General features: G+C 45.9%; 1 protein-coding gene across 2 annotated transcripts in view; it reads right to left on the bottom strand.

The window, feature by feature from the left end:
* SLIT3 (slit guidance ligand 3) overlaps positions 1–12223 on the bottom strand; it is a 618579-nt gene extending 606356 nt beyond the window's left edge. The window contains exon 1 of one of the 2 annotated variants that reach the window (XM_059917657.1): positions 11819–12223. In XM_059917657.1, the coding sequence (XP_059773640.1) occupies positions 11819–12015 (197 nt within the window). In that variant the 5' untranslated portion in view covers positions 12016–12223. The remainder of the gene's footprint in view (positions 1–11818) is intronic. The other variant, XM_059917656.1, reaches the window with a different exon arrangement.
* Positions 12224–22745: the final 10522 nt, after the last annotated feature.

The raw sequence follows: 22745 nt of genomic DNA on the forward strand, positions 1-22745 counted from the left end.
CATTTGGTGCCTCTCCTTTGGTTCCACATTATTCCTTATTGTTTGTACTAGATTTGGTCCCTCGTCCATCTCCCTAGTTTCCCTGATTGGCAGAGGCTTCCTACGGCTCTGAGTGATCGTTATCAAGGCCCAAATGCTGTGATCAAGGCTGAAATGAAAGCAGGACAAACTTCTCATGAGGGCAGCTCACGCCACAAAGCTGAGGTCCCCACCGATCACAGCTCTAAGACATGTCTCTGTCCAGGTGGGTTGAGAGCAGTGGGGAGTGGGTAGACCAGATGATCTCCAGAGATACTTCAAAAGCCTGAAACCCTCCCAGCTATGGAAGGAAACGAGAGAGGGAGGGACAGAACCGAGTTCCATGGCAGAAATTCAGGACTTGTAAGCTGGCAGCAGATGGAAAGAAAAGTGCCAGCTTCTAGCAGGAGGAGACGTAGTGCATGCATTTCTTAGGGCTACTGCAAGCCCCAGGTCTTCCCTTCCGAAGGATCAGGTGAATGCCACCCAGGAGCCACCTCCTACACACAGGCACAGCACACATCTCCAGGCACAAGACGAGATCTCCAAAAAGAAACTGGGCCAAATGAAAGTTCTCAGACCCTTCCCCTCAAAGCTGAGTCTTCCCTATTACCTTCCCCACGCCCAGGCAAACCTGCCCAAAGAGCCAATTTCCGTCCAAAGCCCCCCCACCCCCTCATTTTCCCCTGGGAAATCTCCTACCTGCTTTGTTAAACCTAAGAGAGAAGAATGAGTGAATGAACACCACAGGGAAACAATGTCCAGTGGTCTGGTTACAGCTGGAATAGCCCAGGAGGGGAAGCTGGCCTCCCAAAGGAGGCCCTGTATCTCTTCATGGCCTCAAATACTGCTGCGCTGTGCGTCAGTGTTTATGAAATGCTTCTCAAATAAGGTCAGTGTTCTACGCAGAGTTAGGACTCTAATAAAATGCAGAACTTGTGCTGTTTGCCAGCTAGCTGCGGAGGCATACGGGAATTCTTTCTCGGATACAATTGTTCTCAGATTAATATTTGCCCCATGAGTTTTTTTTTTATTCTACTTGTACTATTTTTTTTTTATGATGTGTGAGTTTTTCTACATATTTATACCCACTAAAAGGGATGAGTGGGGCTTGCTTTCATCAGTGGTTCCTGAGGGCTTGGTGTCCCATCCTTCATTTCCCCCAACACCCCATAAATGTCCTCTCAGAACCTAGCCTGGTGGCCTTCGCCTTGTCAGTCACTTGGTGGGAAAGGATAGCCCAGATTGATTTCCACATTATTTTGAGCTGTTCCAGTGATGAGGACATTTCACTTGCCTTAGTCATCATTGTAGGCACTCAGCAAATAGCTCCTTTAAATGACTGCATCCTTCACAGAGCCCCTTATTTGGTTCTACTTTCTTTTTTGTTTTTATAAATTTATTTTATTTATTTTATTTTTGGCTGCGTTGGGTCTTCGTTGCTGCGTGCCGGCTTTCTCTAGTTGCAGCTAGCGGGGGCTACTCTTCGTTGTGGTGTGTGGGCTTCTCACTGCGGTGGCTTCTCTTGTTGCGGAGCACGGGCTCTAGGCGCGCGGGCTTCAGTAGTTGTGGCACACGGGCTCAGTAGTTGTGGCTCGCGGGCTTAGTTGCTCCGTGGCACGTGAGATCTTCCCGGACCAGGGCTCGAACCTGTGTCCCCTGCAGTGGCAGGCAGATTCTTAACCACTGCGCCACCGGGGAAGTCCCTGGTTCTACGTTCTTGGAAACTGCCACTTATTAATTACTAAGGCAAAAAGTCCTCTCAACTCCACCCATTTGGATTGCCGACATTGGTGTGAGGCTATGTGTGCATTTGTAAAAGATGCATCTTGATAAATGAAAAGGAAAACCCCAGTAAAAGTTCAAAAACATGGGTGACCCTGAGCAAGGCCTTTGAGTCCGCTGAGTTTCCTCACCTGTAAATATAAGATTCTGATCATCTTTCAGATGCAGGATTTAGATATTGTGGGTGGAATCAGTAAGGTATTCCCACAGCACTAGATTTAGGAGACATTTGCAGACATCTGATCTCATTTAAACCTTGCATCAGATCTGAGAGAAGTGTTATTCCCACCATTCTAAAGGTTACAGATGAGATGATTAAGACTCAGCAAGATATTCCTATAAATTCCTGCAGTTAAAAAAAATGGATGGAAACCAGGATTCCACCTAGGTCTTTTTCCTCATTAAAGGTTATATCACACCGTACTCTCCTCTGGTTTCCCATTCACACCCCTTCGAAACCCAATGTATAAAACACTTTCTACCTACGTTCTAGAGCTTGGCAGAGATGCAGAGGAGAAAAAGAATATCAGGAAAGTGCTAGATGGTCCAGAAACTTTTGTACCACATTTCTGAGCAGGACAGCTCTCCAATGAAATCATCATTGCTGAGCTTTTCAATCGCAGAAGAATCTGCTCTATTCTCTGCTTGGGCTGCAGGGAGTTTAAGAGCATATTGTATGTAATTCATCATTCACAGAGTCCAGCCCCAGAGGACCTCTACACACCACCCTGGGCATCATAAAAGGCTTCAGATGGCCATGAAGATGAAGTCTGAAGTTGTTTTCCGGACACAGCCATGGATTGGGAGTCTCCAGTCTCCAGTGAAGGTCCAGGTCACAAAGATCCCACGAAAATCCAATCTCAGGAACTGAAGCTTAGATGGTCAAAGTCCAAATTCAGTACTAGGCAATGGAGAGCTACATAGAGGGCAGGATCGGGCAAGAAGCCAAGCTGGAAGGGTCAAGACAGGGGCCAGGAGCCACTCAGGCTCCAGGAGAGATACACAAGATGCACAAGTCCATGGTCAAGCCCATAAACCTCAGATTAGAAGAGGACCATGGACACACTATGCAGACAGACCCGAGCCAGGGTATACACTAATTGAGGGCAGGGGAGCAAAGAGTGGGTATGCTAGGTAGCAGACAGTAACTAGGGAGGCTGAAAAACTCAAGAGGGAGTCAAGGTGGGTGGTTAAATGTGCTGGCAGACTTTCAGGAATGACGATGCACACTGCTGCCAAAGTGCAGAATGAATCAGGGGTCAGGAACTCAGACTGGCATTTCGGACAAGAGAAGAGAAGTCTGAGCCCACACAAGTAGTGATAAGACCGTGAAAAGTGAAGTCACATTTAGTCCAGCCAGGATGCATCTTATCTGCATCCTGCACCAGCAGGACCCGATCTCAGGGTGGCAGGAGCCCGGAGATCATGGCTGAAAGAAGGCAAGTAGTACACCTAACTGAAAAGGAAGGCGATCCCTGGCAAAAGCTAGGCAGATACTCATGGGGGAAAATATTGGTCAAGAAGGCTCATCAGAACTGTTCTTGGAGGGTTTATCCCCTCAAATCCAAAATAAAAAATCCTAATAATTAGCCACATAACTATGGTGATATTCTTCCTAAGACTGGATTCAGCCCTAAACACCCTAAACTCCCCTGTTAGATAAAACTGCCTTAAGCACAGCTCCTGTCATTTTAAATGGGGCTCAGGCCCTCTTAGGTTCCATGCAACCGTGAACTTCTGCGAATCTAAACCACGTTCCCACTTCTACCCATGGGAACCCTATTCACCCTCAAGCTCCAATTCGAATGTCACCTACTTCCCCAAGCTGGACAGGATGGGTCCTTTGCCAGGTGTCCAGACATAGCCTTGGCACCCCTCTCGGGATGCCTTACATCAAACAGGTTCTCCCTGATTCGACTGGATATCATTGTTGTTGTTGTTTTTCTTCTGGTTCTTCTTTGAGAATTGGGTTTAGAAGACAGGTAAGGGCGGCTGACTTAACCTGGGGGAGGAATGACATGACCAGTGGTTGGAGCGCAGACCAGAGACCAGTCTGCCTGGATAAACCCCGGCTCCACTTCTCCCACCTGAGGAAGTTACTTCACCTCTCTGACTTTGTTTCCTTATCTGTAAAATGGGGACACAATGAGTTCCTGTCTCACATGATTGTCCGAAGATTGAGTCCATGCATATAAAGGGTGAGAAAAGCGCCAGGCGCAAAGAAGGGCTCCATAAATGGGAGCTGTCATGGTGATGGTGATTGTTGTTGTTATTCTTCACAAAGATGTCGGGAGTGCCTCAGCCCTCTCTGCTTCATCTTCCATCACATTCATTCCAAGCACTACTCAAGCAAATGAGCCCTGTGTCAGTGGGCGCCCCAGATGGTAGAGGAAATCACTTTGAGAAACTCAGGCTTCTCAGCTGAGCCATGCTGCTGAAAGAAGGGCCCAATTTTTCAGGCTAAAATATTTTACAGGAGAGAATAACACACATATACACATCAACACACACACACACACACACACACACACACACATACCCCACATCCCACGCTGATGGGGCTTCTGGCACCAGCCTGACAGAACAAGGATGAAGCAAAAGTCATGAAGGAAAAGACTACAAGAAACCAAGAGTTTAAGAGAAAATTCAACAAACAGGGGAATTAAACATTAATAGGGAATCATTCCAGAGAAAATATGAACAGAACCCCAGGGAAAGAAGATGCTACAGGCTAATAAGACCTCAACATTTTTATCCACCCCAGCAGGAAAGAACAGGACAATGTATTTATGTAATCCACACCCCAGACCACAGAAAGACTTGGAAAAAAAGCAGGGAGAACTCTGTTGATTATACTGACAACCTGGATAAAGATCTGTAGGGCAAGCTCACTAAAACTGCAGAGGAAATGAGGAGAGGACTGGTTATTATGTTAGAAGGGAAAACCAAAATAGAAATGTTCCTGAAAAGCTGATGAAATGAAACTATTTGCCAAAATTTAATTAGGATAAATGCAAAGTGTTGCACTTAGACGCCAAAAGGTCAAGTGCACAAATCTGGGATGGGGGAAAATAGGATCAACAGCAGTGAGGGTTGGGGAGACACTGGGGAGGCAGTGAACAGCTGGGTCAAAATGAGCCAACCCAGGGGCGGTGGCTGTCCAAAGTGAAGCGGTCCCTTTAGCATGCACTGATAGAAGGTAAGATAACAAGAGAGTGGAAGGTCTCATCCAAACTAATAGAAGGCAAAGAGAACTGGAATCTATTTAGAGGAACATAACTAGGAATGGGGAGAGTGCCTGTCTCAAAGTCTAACACGCACAGAACAGTTGAGGTGATTATAAAAGTTTATGGAAGAAAAGAGAAGACTTGGGTAAATGGGTGGTGAGAAATGCAAGAGCAATAAGACGTTTGAAATCCTATCATTTGGGAAAAGGATTCTGCTTGCTCTATGTAATAACAAGTAATGGGAGATAAGTTCAACCCCCAAACAAAGAAAAATTTCTTCTTAGAACTGCTTTTAAAAATGGAATAAATTGCCCTAGGAAGAACTGAGTGCCTCACCACTAAATGTAATCAAACCAAGGAGAATGACCACTTTCCCCAAAATCGTGCTGGTGGAAGATCGACCTGTACATTGGTTGGAACTTGGACAAGAGGACACCCTTCAACCTTGAAAATCCATATTTTTCCAAATCAGGTTTTATCTTGAGCATGCTATGGAAGGAAGACTACGGTCAGCAAGAATTATGGTAATCAAAATGATAGGAATATTTATAGAGGATGCACTATGATTCAGGTAGTCTGTATATTCAATACTCATAGCATCCTATGAAGGGGTATTATTATTATTCCCATTTTATAAATGAGGAAACTGAGGTCACCTGGCTAGTTAAATCGTAAACCAGGACTGGTGACCCAACTGGCTCTGGACTTCATACCTTTACTCACAAAATTATTCCTTTCTCATTTCCCATTCCTCTCAGTATTGAGGATTTTTAATCACACACTCCTGACAATGTTTCCGAGGGAACTGCTGTATCAAACATGGTGCTAGCAACAGACCTAGGAAGACCACAGAGAGTGGGAAGGAAAGCATAGCCTTTGGCAGACCAGCACTAGCAGTAGTTACAAAATAACAATCTAGGTCTCCAAGCAGAGGATTGCTATTATGAGTTCTTCCCACCTGAGTAAGACGGATTTAAACTGAAGGCTGGAGAATCACGAACAATGGAGAGCCTTGAAAACGCAGCACCGGAAACCACAGCAGGGCACCCTCTGATCTACTGTATCCAGAACGAGCGGTGGTTCAGAAAACCTCTCAGGAAATACCATACCTTGTTATTTTTTTGTTTTTGTTTTTTTGTTTTTCCAGCAGTTCTAAAAAGGGTTAAGACCACCTTACATAATGAGGGTGGAGCATGCTAGTAAATACAGCTGTTTCAAGTAAAAGCAGTAACAGAGGCAGACACGGGAAGTCAGTAAAAGGAGGTATTTAGGGAAAGACGTAAGGAATGAGCATTGAAAAAAAAAAAAGTCAGGGCCAAAAATTCCCCATGAAAATCTGACCCCCCCAAAATAAATAAATAAAATGCATTCCTTATTTAAATATACCACAAAGCAGCATGCCCATGGAAAAGATATAAACCACTTCAACCGTAATGCCCGTTTTATGGGTCGGAGGCCAACCTGGGCTTAGCTGGGGAGGAGAGGGAGGGAACCAGGCACAGGAAGACTGGGCAGAGCCGACGCGCAGGCGAGGAACTTGCCTCGACAGGCACACTTCAAGTGGGCATCTCCAAACTTCCAGCTGTATGGGGCCTGAGATGAAGAAATGGAACTAACAGCTGTGGTCACTATCATTAAGAGTTTGTGGAGGCCTATGCGCCAGGTACTGTGTTAAGCACTTCCTGTGCATTATTTCATGTAATCGACCCCCAGAGGACCATTTACTCTTCGCCCTTTACAAGTAAGGAATGGTAGGTGGAAAAGCAACGTACTGGGCATTGTGCTGAGCGCATCACAAGGATTGCCTCGGGCCACGTTCACAGCATTCCCGCAGGACCAGTGCGATTATCACCCCCCTATTACAGGCATGGAAATATGGTACAAAGGGATTAAACAGACCGCAGCACAGAGGAGTGGAGTGACCCGCCCCAGGTGCAACAGCAAAGATGTAACAGAGCCAGAATTTAAACCAGAGCTGTCTTATCTCCAGAGCCCAGGCCTGAACCAGAAGCCATGGGGCTCTGAAACCTTCCTGCACGACCCACTCAGTGCAAAAGATCCCACAGCTCTCGGACCCACTGTTCTCACTTTCCAGGGGAGAAAGCACTCAGTGACAACAAACAGAACTGGGGAGAAACAAAATAACAATCAAAGTGGCAAAAATGCCAAAATAAACAAGGCCCAGCTCATGGCAAAAGCAAAACTTAATAGTGAACCTACAAATACATCAATTAATACAAGCAGAGCAGCGATCAAAAACCACAGAGAGTGCAGGATAATGCTGATGAGCTCCTGATTAGAAAATCCTATGGTTTAAGTGTTCAGGATTTCTAGCTCTTTTCATGGGCATGTGCACAGTAGGAGTTTTGCACGGTTGCTAAGCAACGTCTGGCAACCAGACTCCAGAGTGGATCACTCATTATGAGTCCTTGGTAACTCTAGTAAGGCAGTAATTTTAGTTCATGAAAGCCAAATTTTAGAAACCCTTAATAACTCATACAATAGGTTACTAATAAGTAGCCCTTAGCCATACATAAAAAATGCAGATCTATAACTGCCCAGCTTTCACTTGTAAGAACTAAAGAAAGACTTGTACTTTTGAGATTCATCATTAATTTATTCAACACATACTTGTTGAAAACGTACTATGTGCCAGGCGCTGTTCTATGCTATGAGGAAGAGGCCCCTGACAGTTCACCAGTGAACTACAGACTATACACAAAAAAACCACAGACTATACTAGAATTCTACTTTTAGGAAAATGAGGCTCAGAGAGGTAAAGCAATCTGTTCAGTGTTGCACAGCACACTGGAGGCGGATATGTTCAGCTGCATACATCCAGGCCAGTAGGCTCGGCAGGAGAACTCTGCTTCCCGGAAAGGCCACGTCCCCATGGTTGGTCAAGAGAGGCCCCATGATCCACCAGCTTGCCCCCGGTCCTCTGAGCTAGCCCCGAGGGCTGGGAGTACCAGGATGCAGGGTTTGGCTGTTGAGCATCTTGGAAAGTCTCCCACTTGACCTCAGGACCTCTGTGGTCAAGTAAGGGAAAGCCTATGACACGGTGTTGGTTTTTATTGGACCCAACCACCGGCGAAGCTTGCCGTCATCTGGAGTGACGGAGAAAATTGTTACCACATTCTCACGTTTCAGCCTTTAGCCTGTATTCCTTCGCAAACAGGAAATGTTTATTTAAATACAGCAGTCTCCAGCATGTTCCAGAGCCAAGTGAAAAACCAAAGATGTCCACTCTTGCCCCACTCCACTGTTCAGGCCACCACCTCGCTGCGGGTGAGAAGTGGGCCTCTGCCTGCCTTTAGGCAGGACGAGGCAAAGGGGCCCTGCGTGAGAGTTCATTTTCATCTGTCTCCTCTTTTTCCAGGCCGAGATTGTGGTTGGAGAAGAATTACATCTGTGGGCTCCTTTTGTGCTCAGAAGGGTAAACGCAACATCTGTTTACTCTGTGCTCCATGGTAAATGTTTTGTTTCAGGCACCACCATTCACTTCCTCTCCCCTTGTCCTCTATCTTTGCTCCATGGATAATAAATTACACTGAATTCTCCTCTGCGTTTATTTAGCTTTCTTGTGGGTGTCACCTCCCCATTGAGGGGAAAAAAAAAAATTGTCGGTAGTTTATAAACAACAGAGAGTTTCTCTGTGTGATGTGCTGACATTATGGAGAATATGCTAGAACACAGACCCCTAGCCCTGATACCAGCTTAATTATGAACAATTTAACAGGCCCCATTCTAGGCCTGAAGCAAAGTCCAAATGGTGACCACATTATCCTCAAGGACGCTTGCTTTAATGGCGTGCCATGGGTGGACAAGGCCTCAGAAGACAACACTACCAGAGCAACAAACCCTCCCTCCCCACACACACACACACCTCTTCATAAAAGCCTCTTTGGGAGACAGAACAGCAGGAACAGAGAAGGGAGAAAATGTTTCCTCTTTGTTATAAAACACAACATAAACATTTGACATCAGAAAATGGATCTTAGGAAGGTCCCGAGCATCTGATGGCAGGGCTGACAAAACTTAGCCACATGAAAAAAATGAGCCCTGAGAAGTTTAAAGGCTCACTAAAGGAAAGTTCCTTCTTCCGTCGTTTGCTTACATTCTTTAAGTTGGATTGCTGGTTTTCTTCTGTATATGCCATGATTTTATATACAGTTACTGGAATGCAGTGGACGCTCAAGTCATGTTTGTTGAATGAATGAAGGGAGGAATGAATGAAAAATTCCTCCCTAAAGAAATCCTTAGCATAGCTCAGAAATGCCACCGCCCCACAAGAGTTTGCAAAATTGAAATGTCACAGGTGAGTTGACTGAGACAGGGTGTGGGGTGATGCAGGAGTATTGGGACTATTGGGAGGCCGCACCTAATCCCTGCAGTAACCCTGACCCAGGCTGCTTGTAAAGCTGCCCCCTCTCCTGGGGAGGGAAGAGACTAGAATGAGAAGCCAGCCGCATCACCCCAACGCACCCCAACCAAAGAGACATCAGTGACCAGAACCAAGGAAGAGGAGACTCAGATATTCCAAAGCACCTCCTACTTCGCCAATGCCTGCCGGTGGCCAGGACAGCAAGGGGCCCCTGGGAACGCCCAGGACTCCAGTCTCTACCCAGTCTCTTCAATTATAGAGCAGATGGGCAGCCCCCAGCTGCCTGGGTCTCCTGGGAGAGGTAGCATGGTGGCATGCTGGCTGCAATGCTGTGCCTGCAGCTTTTGAAGACCTCCTACATGCTAGAAGGAGAGGGGCCCACTCTCCTTGGTGTCTCAAACATGCAACATGATTTTGAATATCAAAGAGAAGTAGACTCAAGACCCCAAAAGGAGAGCTAATGTCAAGGCAAGTCAAATGTTTGCAGGGTGTACCTGAAGCAGCAGCAACAGCTGCCTATTTTAAGACCCCAGCCCACGGAGAGCCCTGCCAGGACCGTCTACTTATAGATCTTGGCCCAAGCTGAACCTTGTTCCAAGGATGTCCAGCAGCGTGGTAGGGGGTATGGACTTAGGAGCCAGATGTGCTCGAGTTCAAACACTTAACTAGCTACTACATGACCTTGAACAAATGACAAAAAGGCTTAACTGTAAAGTGGAATAATAAGCATTACCTTTGTAACTAATGATCATGGTAGAGATTCAATAAGATAACACATGTAAACAAACTGAGGCACAGAAAGCATTCATTAAACATTAGCTACAGCTATTATTTCACTAATTCATGTGGCTGGCCCTGGTGTTGAGGAGGGAGGGGAATTTAGCTTATAAGTTACAGGTTTCCAAAAATACCACTAAAACAAGTTTTTCACTGGCATGGTAGAATATAATGTCTGAGTTAAGCTGTAGAAACCTGGATTCTGCCCTTTTATTGCCATCACCTTGCTGTGTGACCTTAGGCAAGTCATTTCACATTTCCAAGCCTCGTTTTCTACACATATTCATGAAGGTTCAGCTCTAACCCTCAAGAATTGTTTGGTTCAACCCCACAGAATAATCACTGCACTTGAAAAAAATGTCTTGAGCCAAAGGTAAAGCTCCAGGAAAAAGGAAGGCAGTTCTACTGAGTCTCCGCTCAGGGACACATAAAAAGTAAGCGGAAGAGAAGTGGAGGGACAGGAGGTGATTAACAGGAATAACACACTCTAGGACAATACATCTTAGTCTCTTGCCCACTCTCCTCCAGACTGAAGTCAAGAAGGCAGAATCTTGAAAACCCATGCACCTACTCTAAGACATGTGCAGAAGGGGGCAGCGGGAGAGCAAGGCATGCAGAAATCTACCAGCTAGAGCAAGCCCTCACCCACTTCTGGGCTGTGTTCCCAGTCCAGTTCCAACCCCCTCTACCATTTCTCCCTCCTTTCCCACTCCCCAACTGCAGGCTAGGAAGAGCCCACCCCAGAGTCCAAGTTTTGAAATTGGTCCGAGGATCAAAATGATAAATGTTTCCAAAACGTTGACATATGAAAAGTAAATATTTGGTTGCACAATTGGGGTTAAAACGAGGGTCAATCCACCCCACTCTCCAAGCGCCTCTCCTCTTGCTGCCAAGCCCAGGATCCGAGGCTGAGTGCGGTTTGTAAGATTATAGCGCTGGGTCTCATTTAAAGGGCTGTCAGCATTTCCATTCTCCGGCCCGTTTGGGGAGGCATTTATAACCGAGCCATAAAAAATTCACCGGGGCTGCAACTTGGCATCTCCGAGGCCGCGCTCCAGGCAGGGCGGGTTTTGCAAGCACCCACTCTGAATTGGTTCGGTTCCTCAGAAGTTAGACCTTCAGACACACTCTCAACTTTCCTCGCAAGGGCAGCCAGAGAGCGGCTGGCCCATTCTGATCTCCAAGCCGGTCACAGTCTCTCAGGCCCTCTCTCCTGTCTCCGTGCCCTGACGCCCCATCACACTTCAGCTTTCTCCTTCGCCCCCTCTTTAATGAGCGCGGACCCCTTACCCTCACCCTAAGACCTCCCTGTCTGCAGTGTCATCTCTCCTTGCCTCCTGCCAGCATTCTCCTTGGAAGCTGTCAGCTGGCCCTGCGTCTGGCACCCTCACCCCTGGAGAGACACTGCTCTTTGCTCATCATTGGGGTCCTCGAGACCTCTCTCCCCAGACCTGCCCAAAGCCACAGACCCCCATCTCAGAGAGTGAAGGATCCGATGCAGGAGAGGGTGAAGGCAGAGACTGCAACTAGCGCGGCCAAGGAGAAGGAAGGATCTGGCGCCGGGGGGCCCCTCTGTGGGACCCAGGTGGGTGGCCCGCGTGAGGCAGGGTGGGGCGGGGGTACTCACAGGCGCTCGGCGTTGCGGGGGATGCCCCGGGGAACCGCCCGGAGGCCCAGCCCGTGGCAGTCCACGCTGGCGGCGGAGCAGGTACACTTGGTGGGGCAGGCGGCAGCGGGGGGGCCGCTCAGAACACTCGCCAGCGCCAAGGCCAGCACCAGGCGGGCGCGCACCGCGGCGCCTTCCTCCGTCCGCCCGGGGGCCATAGTGTGCAGGGGCCCGCGCCCGGAGGAGGTTGCCTCGGCGGGGCAAGACGCGTGGAGCCCACGGAGGTGCGCTGGGAGCACGGGCGGCCTGGGGAGCGGGCGGCTGAGTTGGCGCGGAGGAGGAGCGAGCTCGGCGCTCAAGCGCACGGGGCGCGGGCGGAGCGGGGCGCGCCGGGCGGCGGCGGCGGCAGCAGCAGCTCCATCGGCGGGGCCGGCGCTGCCCCGCTGCGCATCGCTCGGAGTGCCCAGGTGCCGAGCGCCCCCTGGCCCCGCTGGCCCGCGGCCCGGGGCGCGGGCCGGGTTGGGGACCTGGGGCGAGCGCAGTGAGGCACGGCGCGCCGGGAGGTTCGGCTTGGGGCTGGGCTCGGGAGCGCGGCGGCGGTGGCGGCGGCTGAGGCACGGGGCGAGCGGGTGAGCTGGCCGGCGCTCGCTCTCTCCATTCACTGAGCCGGGCAGACACCGGAGACGTGGGGCCCACCCCTCCCGCCCCCCAAAAACGCCAGCTCCGCCTCCCATTGGCTGCGCCGCGCGTCATGTCGACTAAGTTGGGAACTTTGCTGGAGCAACCGAGAGCTCGAAGGGAGGAGGCAGCGGAGGAGGGAGCTCGGCCAGCGGGGCCCCAGAATTGAGGCTTACTCACTCTGGGGAGCCAAGGACTGACCAGGCTGGTGGCCCTGAGCTGGGCATGCTACTCAGTATTCTTTCCTTCTGTCCCAACACCGGCCCGCAAGGGGGCATTTGAGTACCCCGACTTTATAGATAAAAACTCAAAGTTCAGAGAAGTGAAGTGACTTGCCTGGTCACAGCCACGAGGGACCCCAAACCGCGGCCCTCTCATTCACCCATGTTTCACTTCACAGCCCATCAAAGCCCATCAAGCTACCTCATCTACAAAGATCCTACCTCATCTTGGCCAAGATCCACTTCTTCCCGAAGGACCTACTCTATTGATATTACTGCACTCCGTGGTCACAAATGTTACAGAAAATGGTCACCTGAGTGGTTCAGGTCGCTGCTGGTAAACCCTACCCATAGGCCTGTCCTTCTTTGCCCAACCCCATTGCCTGCTGTGCTCTAAAAGTAAGGATGGCAGGGCCTTGGACCCCTGGATTGACAATGCTGTGTTCCTAGTCCTTGAGCTTCTGCCTCCTGACGAGGTGACTCTGGGTCAATCGTGTCACCACTGAGCTTTGGTTTCCTCAAAACAAGGAGGCCACAGCCCTGTCTGGGCCCACCTCACTGGGCTGTTTGGAGCATCAAAGAAGAGAAAGTGTTTTTTTCAAAAGAGTCATTTGCATGCAAGGCATCCCTTCTGCCCCCAATGCCTTCCTCTTCCAGTGGCCGCTCAAAATTGGCCAGGTCTGAGCTTTTCCAGATGCTGTGGGGAGGGGCGTGTGTTAGAGGCTCCATAAATACTTGTAGGAATGATTCTGTTTGTTTGTTTGGAGGGAGAGGGCAGGAACTTGAAGAAGTATTGCCCAGACTTCCTTGAGGTCTGCTCACACTGGAAAAATCTGAATGAGCCCTGTACACACACACACACACACCATCACACCATCACACATACCCACTTGTACACAAACATGCTTACACACTCACTCTTATACACATTCACACTCAATCACATATAACACATGTGCACATGCATGCTCACACACTCACACACCCCGTGTCGTCGACAGCAACTACGCTCCTGAGAGTTCTTCTCTTTTCTTTCACATAAATGCTATTCTGATTCCTTCTACTTCATTTTCCTTCAAGGGAACTTTGAACTGCTTGGACCACATCCTGTGAATATATAGTAGAGGTGCAGATTTTATTTTATTGTACTTAACAGATTTTCAAAGTTTTAGCTGCAGGCACCCAACTGTACGTACACACACACACGCACACACTTCAGCCCCTCCATCTTTCATAAACACATTAGGTGCAATTTACTGCTGTTATTCTTGGGAGCAGCTTGCAGTACAGATGCTGTTGTCATCGCCCTCTGGTGGTCATAGAGGGTCTAGGGGTGACTTCAGCATTTAAGAACTCTAAACATCCTTGCCTCTGAAGCTTTCCTCCAAACCTTGAACCAATTTAGTACCAGGACTGAGGCAGATGAGAGAACTGGGCAAAGGCCCAAGGGCACACAAGCGTCTCAGACTGTCTGGAGCAGAAAAGAGTAGGGTTTTCTTTGTTTTCCCAAATGCACACTAGAGCATGTTTTGCAATCCCTTCAGGCTGGGCCTGGGTCTGGGCTGTAAGCACAGTATATGTGTATGTGTGTGTGTTTTGCAATCCCTTCAGGCTGGGCCTGGTTCTGGGCTGTAAGCACAGTATATGTGTATGTGTGTGTGTGTTGGGGTGACGTGGATTGTTTTCCATTTAAGCTGCTGGGAGGGGGGTTCATGAACCTGACTAGATCTTTAAGTGACTTCACAGGCATTCAGGTTTGCTTTTCCCTGGGAGAGCCACCTTAGAACAGAGCCCAGAGTCAATCAATCCAAGGAAGGAGCAAGTGGAAGAAACAGGAGGTGCACAGGACACTGGAAGCCCAGAATCATGGAGTGTTTGGGCTGGAACAACCTTAGACATCACCTAATCCATCATCTCTGCAAGTGTCTTCTGATGATGACTAGTTCCACATGTTTCTTCATGGGGGGGGGGGGAAGCTTCCTTGGGCAAAAATAGAGTAAGAAATGCTGTTCGCTTTCACCTCACCAGATACAGATAAGTGTATTTAAGAGTCCTAAAATAAAGAAAGTGGCTTAAAGTTTGTTTAATTCAGTTTCCCAGTATCGCTGGCCCTTTTACGTGTAAACTTAATACTCTTTTGGAATTTTTGGAGAACCCCCAATAAAATTCAACCCTTGTATTTAATAACATGGAAACTAAGTCCCAGAGAGGGGAGGGCAATGGTGCAAAGTCACCCAGCTGATCAATGAGAGAGCCAGAGCCAGAACCCAGGGCTCCCCATGCCTAGAATGGAGCTCCATCCACTGCCCACCCTTCACTGATTCCAAGGAATCTGCAGAATGTGTTAGCCTCCCCATGGAAGAATCACTCTCCCTAGAGAAGTCTAAGTCCTTATGAGGTCAGGCTATTGGGTAGGACTTTTTATGTCAAGTTCCAGAGATGGCTTTTATACTCTGTGGTATGAGTTTCAGAGTTCCACACAAGTCTCCTGGGATTTTTGGATTTTTTTCCAAATTAAAGAAAAATGTTCCCTTTACTTTTCCATAGACGTCTCAGAAGCAAACTACCCACCCACTCCCCCAGGAAAAGCCACCTCAGACTTTACCTGTTTTCTGTCTCTCGGTGTAAGGCACCACCATTCACATGGCTGCTGTAATCGCTTGAGGTTTTCTGGGTGCAGCAATAACTAACTAATTGAAGTAAAAAACATATATATGACTTTTTAAGCAGGCTTTTGGGTGGCATAAAAATTTAAGGAAAAAAATGAAGAGGGAGATTTCAAGAAAGACAAGAACCAAGGCAGGAACCAGGTGCCAAGCCTAAGATTTCCAGGTACCTAGGAGGAAAAGACTGCTTGGCCTGCTTACATCATGTGATCACCCTCTTGGCCAGAAAAGACAAGAACCCATGGGTGATGGTTCTTTGCAAACTACACTCAGCAGGGCAGGTAGGAGTGGTGCTCTCAAAGGAAAATCAGGGAGCTATTAACTAAGAAAAGTAAGGGGAGGCAAAACAGCACCGAAGCATCTTCCCTCTGCCTCATACCACAACCATTCAGTTCCTGAGTCCTGTTAATTCTTTCCCATGATTATCTTCTGAATATGTCCCCTCTTCATCTTTGGTCCTCCTGCCATTGTTCAGATCCTGTTTTCATACATGGCTGTTGTTCACATTGGTCCCCACATTAATTCTCTAACTTTGTTTGTTTTGCTCTACCAATCCATCTTTTGCTCTGACGATCAAGGGACCTTTCTAAAATGCAGATCTGACAGTGCAATCTTGAACTTTGAAATAGATTTCTGTCATTGCCACCTCATCTCCCACCACTCTCCCACACCCACTCAACATCCCTCCTGTAACATCCTTTCCTGTTCTTTCCTATCTGGCTCCCCCAGAGTCAGTTTAGCTGTCAGTTTCTCTAGGAAACCTTGCTGGGCCAGACTATTAGATTCTCTAGGGCAGTCACCATATATAATCCATTTGTTACAACATTTTATTATAAAATTTTTCAAACATTCAGAGACATCTAATCCATTTTTGCATGCTTGATGCCTAGAGGTACAAATAAATCTTTGACATTTGATGAATGAATAAATGAACAAATCCATGAATGAATGATCTTCCCAATCAGCTAGCATATTTGATAGTCTCTTGTTGTAGTTTTACTTATTTTGATCAACATTGCTTGATCTTTGGGGGAGAAAGAGGTTACATTCTTTCAGAATTTCTGGGAGGGTTTTTTGCTAACTATATACATTCTCTCTCATTATGATATGTTTTCTCCTACCCCACTGAAACTTATTTAGCATTTATGCTGGTCATTCTCTAATGGATTGCCCAGATCACTCTCTGCCCACTGTCACCCGGTTCTATTCCCAAGGAGGCTGACCTTAAAGGACTGTATCACCTGCACTTCCTTGGGTCTGGTCATGTGGGGAACTAGCAGGATATCAGAGAGCTGGAGGAGGGAGGCCAGGGCTTCCTCCACAAGGGCTTCAGTTTGGCAGTGGCTGCCTTCCTCGACTGAAGGTCATAATTCATGTCCTCTAGACCTGTCCTCCAACTCCTAGTCCCATCCCCTTGCCTCTTTGGGGGTAGGAGTAAGAACAGCTTCCTGTTATGCTAAACCCGGCAATCCCCATCCCTTGCTGATTCCTTAACCTTTGCCTCATCTTTCTAAATAGTCCCCTTATTAAACTTTCTTCAATTACTCCTTTGAGTTGTGTCATCCATTGCCAACCAGGGACCCTGAAACTAACACACTACTCACTGAGCCAGTAAAGCAGATCTCTAAGGAGTAGTTGAAAAGGGAGCGGAGGGAGAGACGATGAAAACTCCAATTTGAGATTAAGACTGTGATCCCTATTAAATGCTCCTGGGAGAGAGAACAACGCATGTATGTGAATTTTAGGTCTTTTCTGGAGAACAGGTTTAAGGGAAAGGTACCATCAATCAGACCATGTTTTTCAATGCAAAGTCTTCTTTCTCTCTCCTCTGAGAAAGAACGAACAATACAGGTTTACTGACAGTTAATCTATTGAGCCTCCCCAAGGAGCAGGATCCACTCTGACTAGATAAATATTTGATGAATGAAGATCTAATTTAAAAATAAGCTATCTTGGAGAAGATAAAGAAACAGAACCTTCCAAAATCCAGGTACACCTGTAGTGGACAATTGTCACTCTTTACTCCAACCATTGTGATTGTGGTTCAGAACTTTCTTGTTCTTATATAATCTTATTTCCCTCAAGACTGATTTTTTTAGGGGTTCAGCACATGACTTAAATGAGCAAATCAGAGTCTTCCCTAGGATTTTTCTAACTGGAACTGGAGAAAGAGATCCAGTCCCTCTGTGATTATAAAGCTGGAACATGTGAGGAACATGAGTGAGTGGTCATATTTTCAGCTGTGTGGCTCAAGCTGCTACAATGGAATGGATGTGAACCATTTTCCAGAAGTGTAAGTGGCATCTAGCTTAACTGAAGCAATCAAACAACCATTTATTGGGACTTTCATATATGCCCAGGAGAAAACACAGCCCACAGCTGCCAACAATCCAATTAGGAAGACAAAATTAGGATACATGAAAGAAGAGAAAAGACATGGCATATAATTAAATGCTAATTGACGTGGGTCATATAGTAATTGCTATGAAAATTCTACAGTGGAAGAAATCACTTCAAGCTGAATTAGAAGGGCTGAGGAATACCATTTGGCTTTTGAAGGATGCATAGATTTGATGAAATCAATGGGAGGGAAAAGGGTCTTTGCATTGAGGGAAGCAAAGGCAAGGAGGCAAGAATAGAATGAATGGTGTATGGGTTTAGGGAGAGGGCTTTGGGAATGTGGTATATGAGAGTTTGGGGGCAGGTTTCTATTGATCTGAGAGCGAATTTGAGAGAAAGAGCTTTGATGCCTGATTTGCCCTTGGAGGTGGCTTGGTCACCTTGCCGTGGAAGTTGGAGGGCTCTGTGTAGAGACAATGACTCTGACCTTGAGAGATGATACAGATTGAAATCCCCAGAAGGGAACCATTAATGTACCACCAGATCAACTTTGCCCTGGCCTGAGAGGAGGCCAGATGATCTGGGGCGCTTTTGTTTCCCTAAACTGGTCCATCTAGATGGCGACTCAGCCAGATGCGGGGTCAGCCAGAGTGATGACCCGAGAGGCCTGGCAGACAGGTGAATGCAATCACGCGCCTCTCCAAACTATACAATGAAGATTTGTCTCATATTTGAGCAAAACAAGAACTGTCACTGGGGAAATGGCTCTCTAATTTGAGGAGTATTAATCACCTAATTAACCAGAACACCTGCTTATAAAACTTCTCCCACCCAGGGAACCAAATTAAACAAAGCACGAGGATGTGCCACACAGACTTGGTGGTGGCATCTGCATCTTTGGCTGGCCTCCTTGGGCACTGGGGCTCACAAAACTCTCCAGCCAGCTGTTGGTTTTGACAGAAACTTTTAGAATATCAGCCTTGTTTAGCAAGTAGTAATTAGTGCAAACTCAGAGAAACTCCTCTCGCAATTTCCCTGGAATCATGGATGTCTCTGATGTGCTGGGTACTATTCTGAGTATTTTGCATACATTAACTCTATAATCCTCATGGTAACCAGTTGAAGTCCCCTGTTGTAGTAGAGGCTGGCTCCATGCTCACAGATCCAGTTTCTTTTCCTGGGCACACAGGAAAACTATATTTCCCAGCTTCCTTTGCAGTTACATGGGGGCCATGTGCCTCATTCTGACCAACAGAGTGTGTGCAGAAGTGATGCATACCACTCCCAGACTTGGTCTTTGAAATCTCTTACATAACCAGGCAAGACTTCCCTCTTTGACTGTTGGCTGGATAAATAGAGGGGATCCAGTGAAGGATCCCAAAGTGTCACTGAGAGAGTAGTAGAGCCACAAAAAGACACTGGAATGCCTGAATTGTCACATAGAAGGTAGTAGTCAAACAGTCAGTCTGTAACATGAGAAAAACCTAAACCTCCACTGAGATTTTGGGGTTGTTTATTATATCCATTAGCATTAATTACGCAGGCTGATACATCAGTGCAATCTTGGCAATTTTGTTTGTGCAATCACACAGGACCAATCTTAGGGAAAGCTACTACCTGTGTGTTATGATTTCAGAGACAACAGGGAATTCCTCCCATCCTAAAATAATACTTTCTCCTATTGGTTCATTGATGAAATGCTTTTTAATAATAACCTTCATTATCTACTCTTTATTTCTTATTCACTTAACATATCTTTACGGAGTTCTTTCTAGGTACAGGTAATATTATACATGTTATAGTGGAGACAAAGTAATAAACAGGATCGCCACTCTCATAAAGTCTTGTATGGGCAACAGATGCAAAACAATCAATTAAACAAGGAAATAGATAATTACAAATTACAAGGTGTTGGGAAGGGAATTAATAGGGTGATATGATAAAGACCAATTGAGGCTAATAAAGTTTCCAAAAGGTGGTTAGGGAAGGAGATTCAAAAGAAAAGAAGAATCTAGCTATGATATAATAAAGTATGGAGTGGGGTAGGTCATATTCCAAGAGACAAAACAGCACGTGTAAAGGCCCTACAATATGGCTTGACCAGTTAGAGGAACGTAAAGAAGGGCACTATGGCTAGATCCTAGAGCATGAGGGAGACCTGTTCTGGGAAGGTCAGAATTATTTCTCCCTCACCATCGCATTGACCCCTGTCTGTGCAAAGTACAGCAATAAGTGGTATTACCCCTATCATTTGTAAATGATATGAAGAGAAGCCAAAACTTTTGGATTAATCTGACTTAGAATCTATTGCAGTTCCAGAGGTATTTGTATATAGGGGACTGACAAAAGGCAAACTAGTTAAGGGAATTGTATTAAAGCTATCTTGTATAGGCAGCATCATATTCTCCTACAGCTTTCAAGTTTTTTGATGCAGCTGGTAGGTGGGAGAAGACTTGATAAGGACCACCAGGGTAGGAGATTAAAGCCCTTCTAACCTACCCTTGGTACCACCACCTCACAGAGTGAATATTCAGTCCTGGGGAGGGCATGTAAAATATTTTATTGTACAAATTTCTATTTTCCCAAGTTTAGCTAATGGCATCACCATCTCCTCAGATGGCCAGGCCAAAATGCTAAATGCCATCTTTAACTCCTCCCTTTTCTACCTCTTAACCCACTCCATCCATCAGCTCGCCAAGACCTCTTGATTTCTCAACTTAAAACTTTGTGAGATCCTACCCACCAATGCTCCATCTCCTTGGCTTTGTTCAGCCTCAATAGCTTCTTACCCAGGCCCTTTAATCGGCTTTCCTGTTCAACTCCTCCAGCCACATGCCAGAGCTTAGAAGCATTTCCATTACTTACAGAATAAAGTCTAAAGTGTATACATGGTAAAGAAGGGTCTTTATCAGCTAACGTTTTGCTTCATTTCTTCATGAAACTCTTGCTTCATTTCTTCACAAATCCCCATTTCCACCTTAGGCTGAGCCATGGAGAATTAACGTTTCCTGAATGTGTTGAGGTGTTTGCCATCTGTCACAGTATCCCATGCTCTTCCCTCTTTCTGCAATGCCCTTGCCCACCTCCTCCCTCTGGTGAAATTTTCCTAGTCCTTCACCATGCAGCTTAAGCATCACCACCTCTGTGAAACATTTTATACTTCCTTTTTAAACACCTCACTATATTAGAGATTTCTTCATTTGATCTGTGGCTGTAGAAATCTATTATTGCACACCTTACACTAATGTAAGTATCTCTTTACACTTCTCCATTCTTCCCCAACTAGATTGTGAGTCCCTTGAGAGATGGCATGTGCTTGTCTAAACTCCTTGAGAGAGCTATCTATCTTCATTGTGTCGGAATCCGCTTTTACCATTCTTTCTTCAATCCACCGCTTTCAGAATTTCTTCCCAACGTTCTACTGAAACTGACCTCCCCATTCTTCTGGTTACTTAAGCCAAAATTCATCCTTCACTTCTGTCTTCCTTTTATATTTAACATCCAAACAATCACCAAATCCTGTTTATTTTTTCTTCAAGTCCAGAATTCTACTATTTTGTTTCATGTCTACTGTTACTACAAGTGATTGTCACTTCTGGCCTGGATTATGGTAATAGCCTCCTAATTCCTTGTCTCTATCACTCTCTACTTTCTACAATCTACTTTTAGCCCATCAGCCTCAAAATGTTAAAATATATGTAAGATCATGTCCTTCTTCTCATCTAAAGTTTCTGGCTACGATGCAGTACCAGGAACTGGATTTACCTTCCCTTCTTAAACACATAGAAAACTGGACACGATGTATGAAAAAGATGGATTTTAAACTTTGGAAAATAAGAAGTGCATGACTGTGCTCCCTGAAATGAGAAAGAAATGAGGTGAGCTGTAAAATTTTGCTCTTACAGCCTAGAGATAATTTCCAGGCTGAAGCACAGCATTCTCTCTAAGTTGAAGAGACAGAGATTGGAGAAGCCAGTGAGTCTAGAGTTGTGAGACTGCATACCTGAGAAGTGGGAGCTGAACAGAAGAGAGTTCCAGATTCTAAAACCTACAGAGAGGTTCCTCTGAGTCTCTGGCTGAGTATTTGTGAAAGAAAACTACATGAGGCTGGGGAAAGAACCACCAGAGAGCAGTAGAATGACCCTAATTTCCAGAGTTCACACAAGACTGGAAATTAAGGGTTTCCACCAGCCACAGTCAAAGTCCCTCATAATACGTAGGCCATTGGGTAGAAACCTCAGAAGAGTACTGCCTTTGTAGTAGAGCCAAAGACACTACAAAGTGGGTGTACCTAAGAAAAGCTTAAAAACAAATCTCAAAAGGATTCAACTGATTCCATGTAACTTAATTGTGAGATAGAACAAAGTTACATACTCTTAAAAAAACATATACAACATGAGCACCCAACAATGTAAATTTCATAAAGACTGCCATCAAATAAAAAGTCATCAGGAACACAAAGAAGCCTGAAAATATGATTTATAAAAGAGAAAAAAATAAAATCAATAGAAACAGACCCAGAAATGGTAGAGATGATATAATTAACAGACGATGATGTTAAAATAGCTCTTATAAACATACTTGATATATTTAGGACATAGGGAAAAATGGAAGATATAGAAAGAATCAAATAGAACTTTTAGAGCTGTAAAATACAATATCTAAAATGAAAATGCACTGGAAGGGGCTAACAGCAGGTAAGATCCAGCAAAAGGTCTTGCATCTAGGATTTTTTTAAGTCTTACAACTTCATAATTAAAAGACAAACAGCCAAATTAAAACTAAGCAAAAGACCTTAAGATACATTTCATCAAAATGTAGAAAGAGATACAAATAACAAGTAGACACATGGAAAGATGCTAAAAATCATTAGTTATAAAGAAATGCAAATTAAAATCACAAGCTACCACTATACAGCCACTAGAATGGCCAATATCAAAAGGAGTGAAATTACTAAGCATTGATGAGGATATGGAGAAACTGGGACCCCAATTCATTGATAGTAGGAGTAAAAATGCTACAACTGCTTTGGAAAACAGTTTG

This window comes from Balaenoptera ricei, chromosome 3 (assembly GCF_028023285.1).
Source record: "Balaenoptera ricei isolate mBalRic1 chromosome 3, mBalRic1.hap2, whole genome shotgun sequence".
Classification (NCBI taxonomy): domain Eukaryota; kingdom Metazoa; phylum Chordata; class Mammalia; order Artiodactyla; family Balaenopteridae; genus Balaenoptera; species Balaenoptera ricei.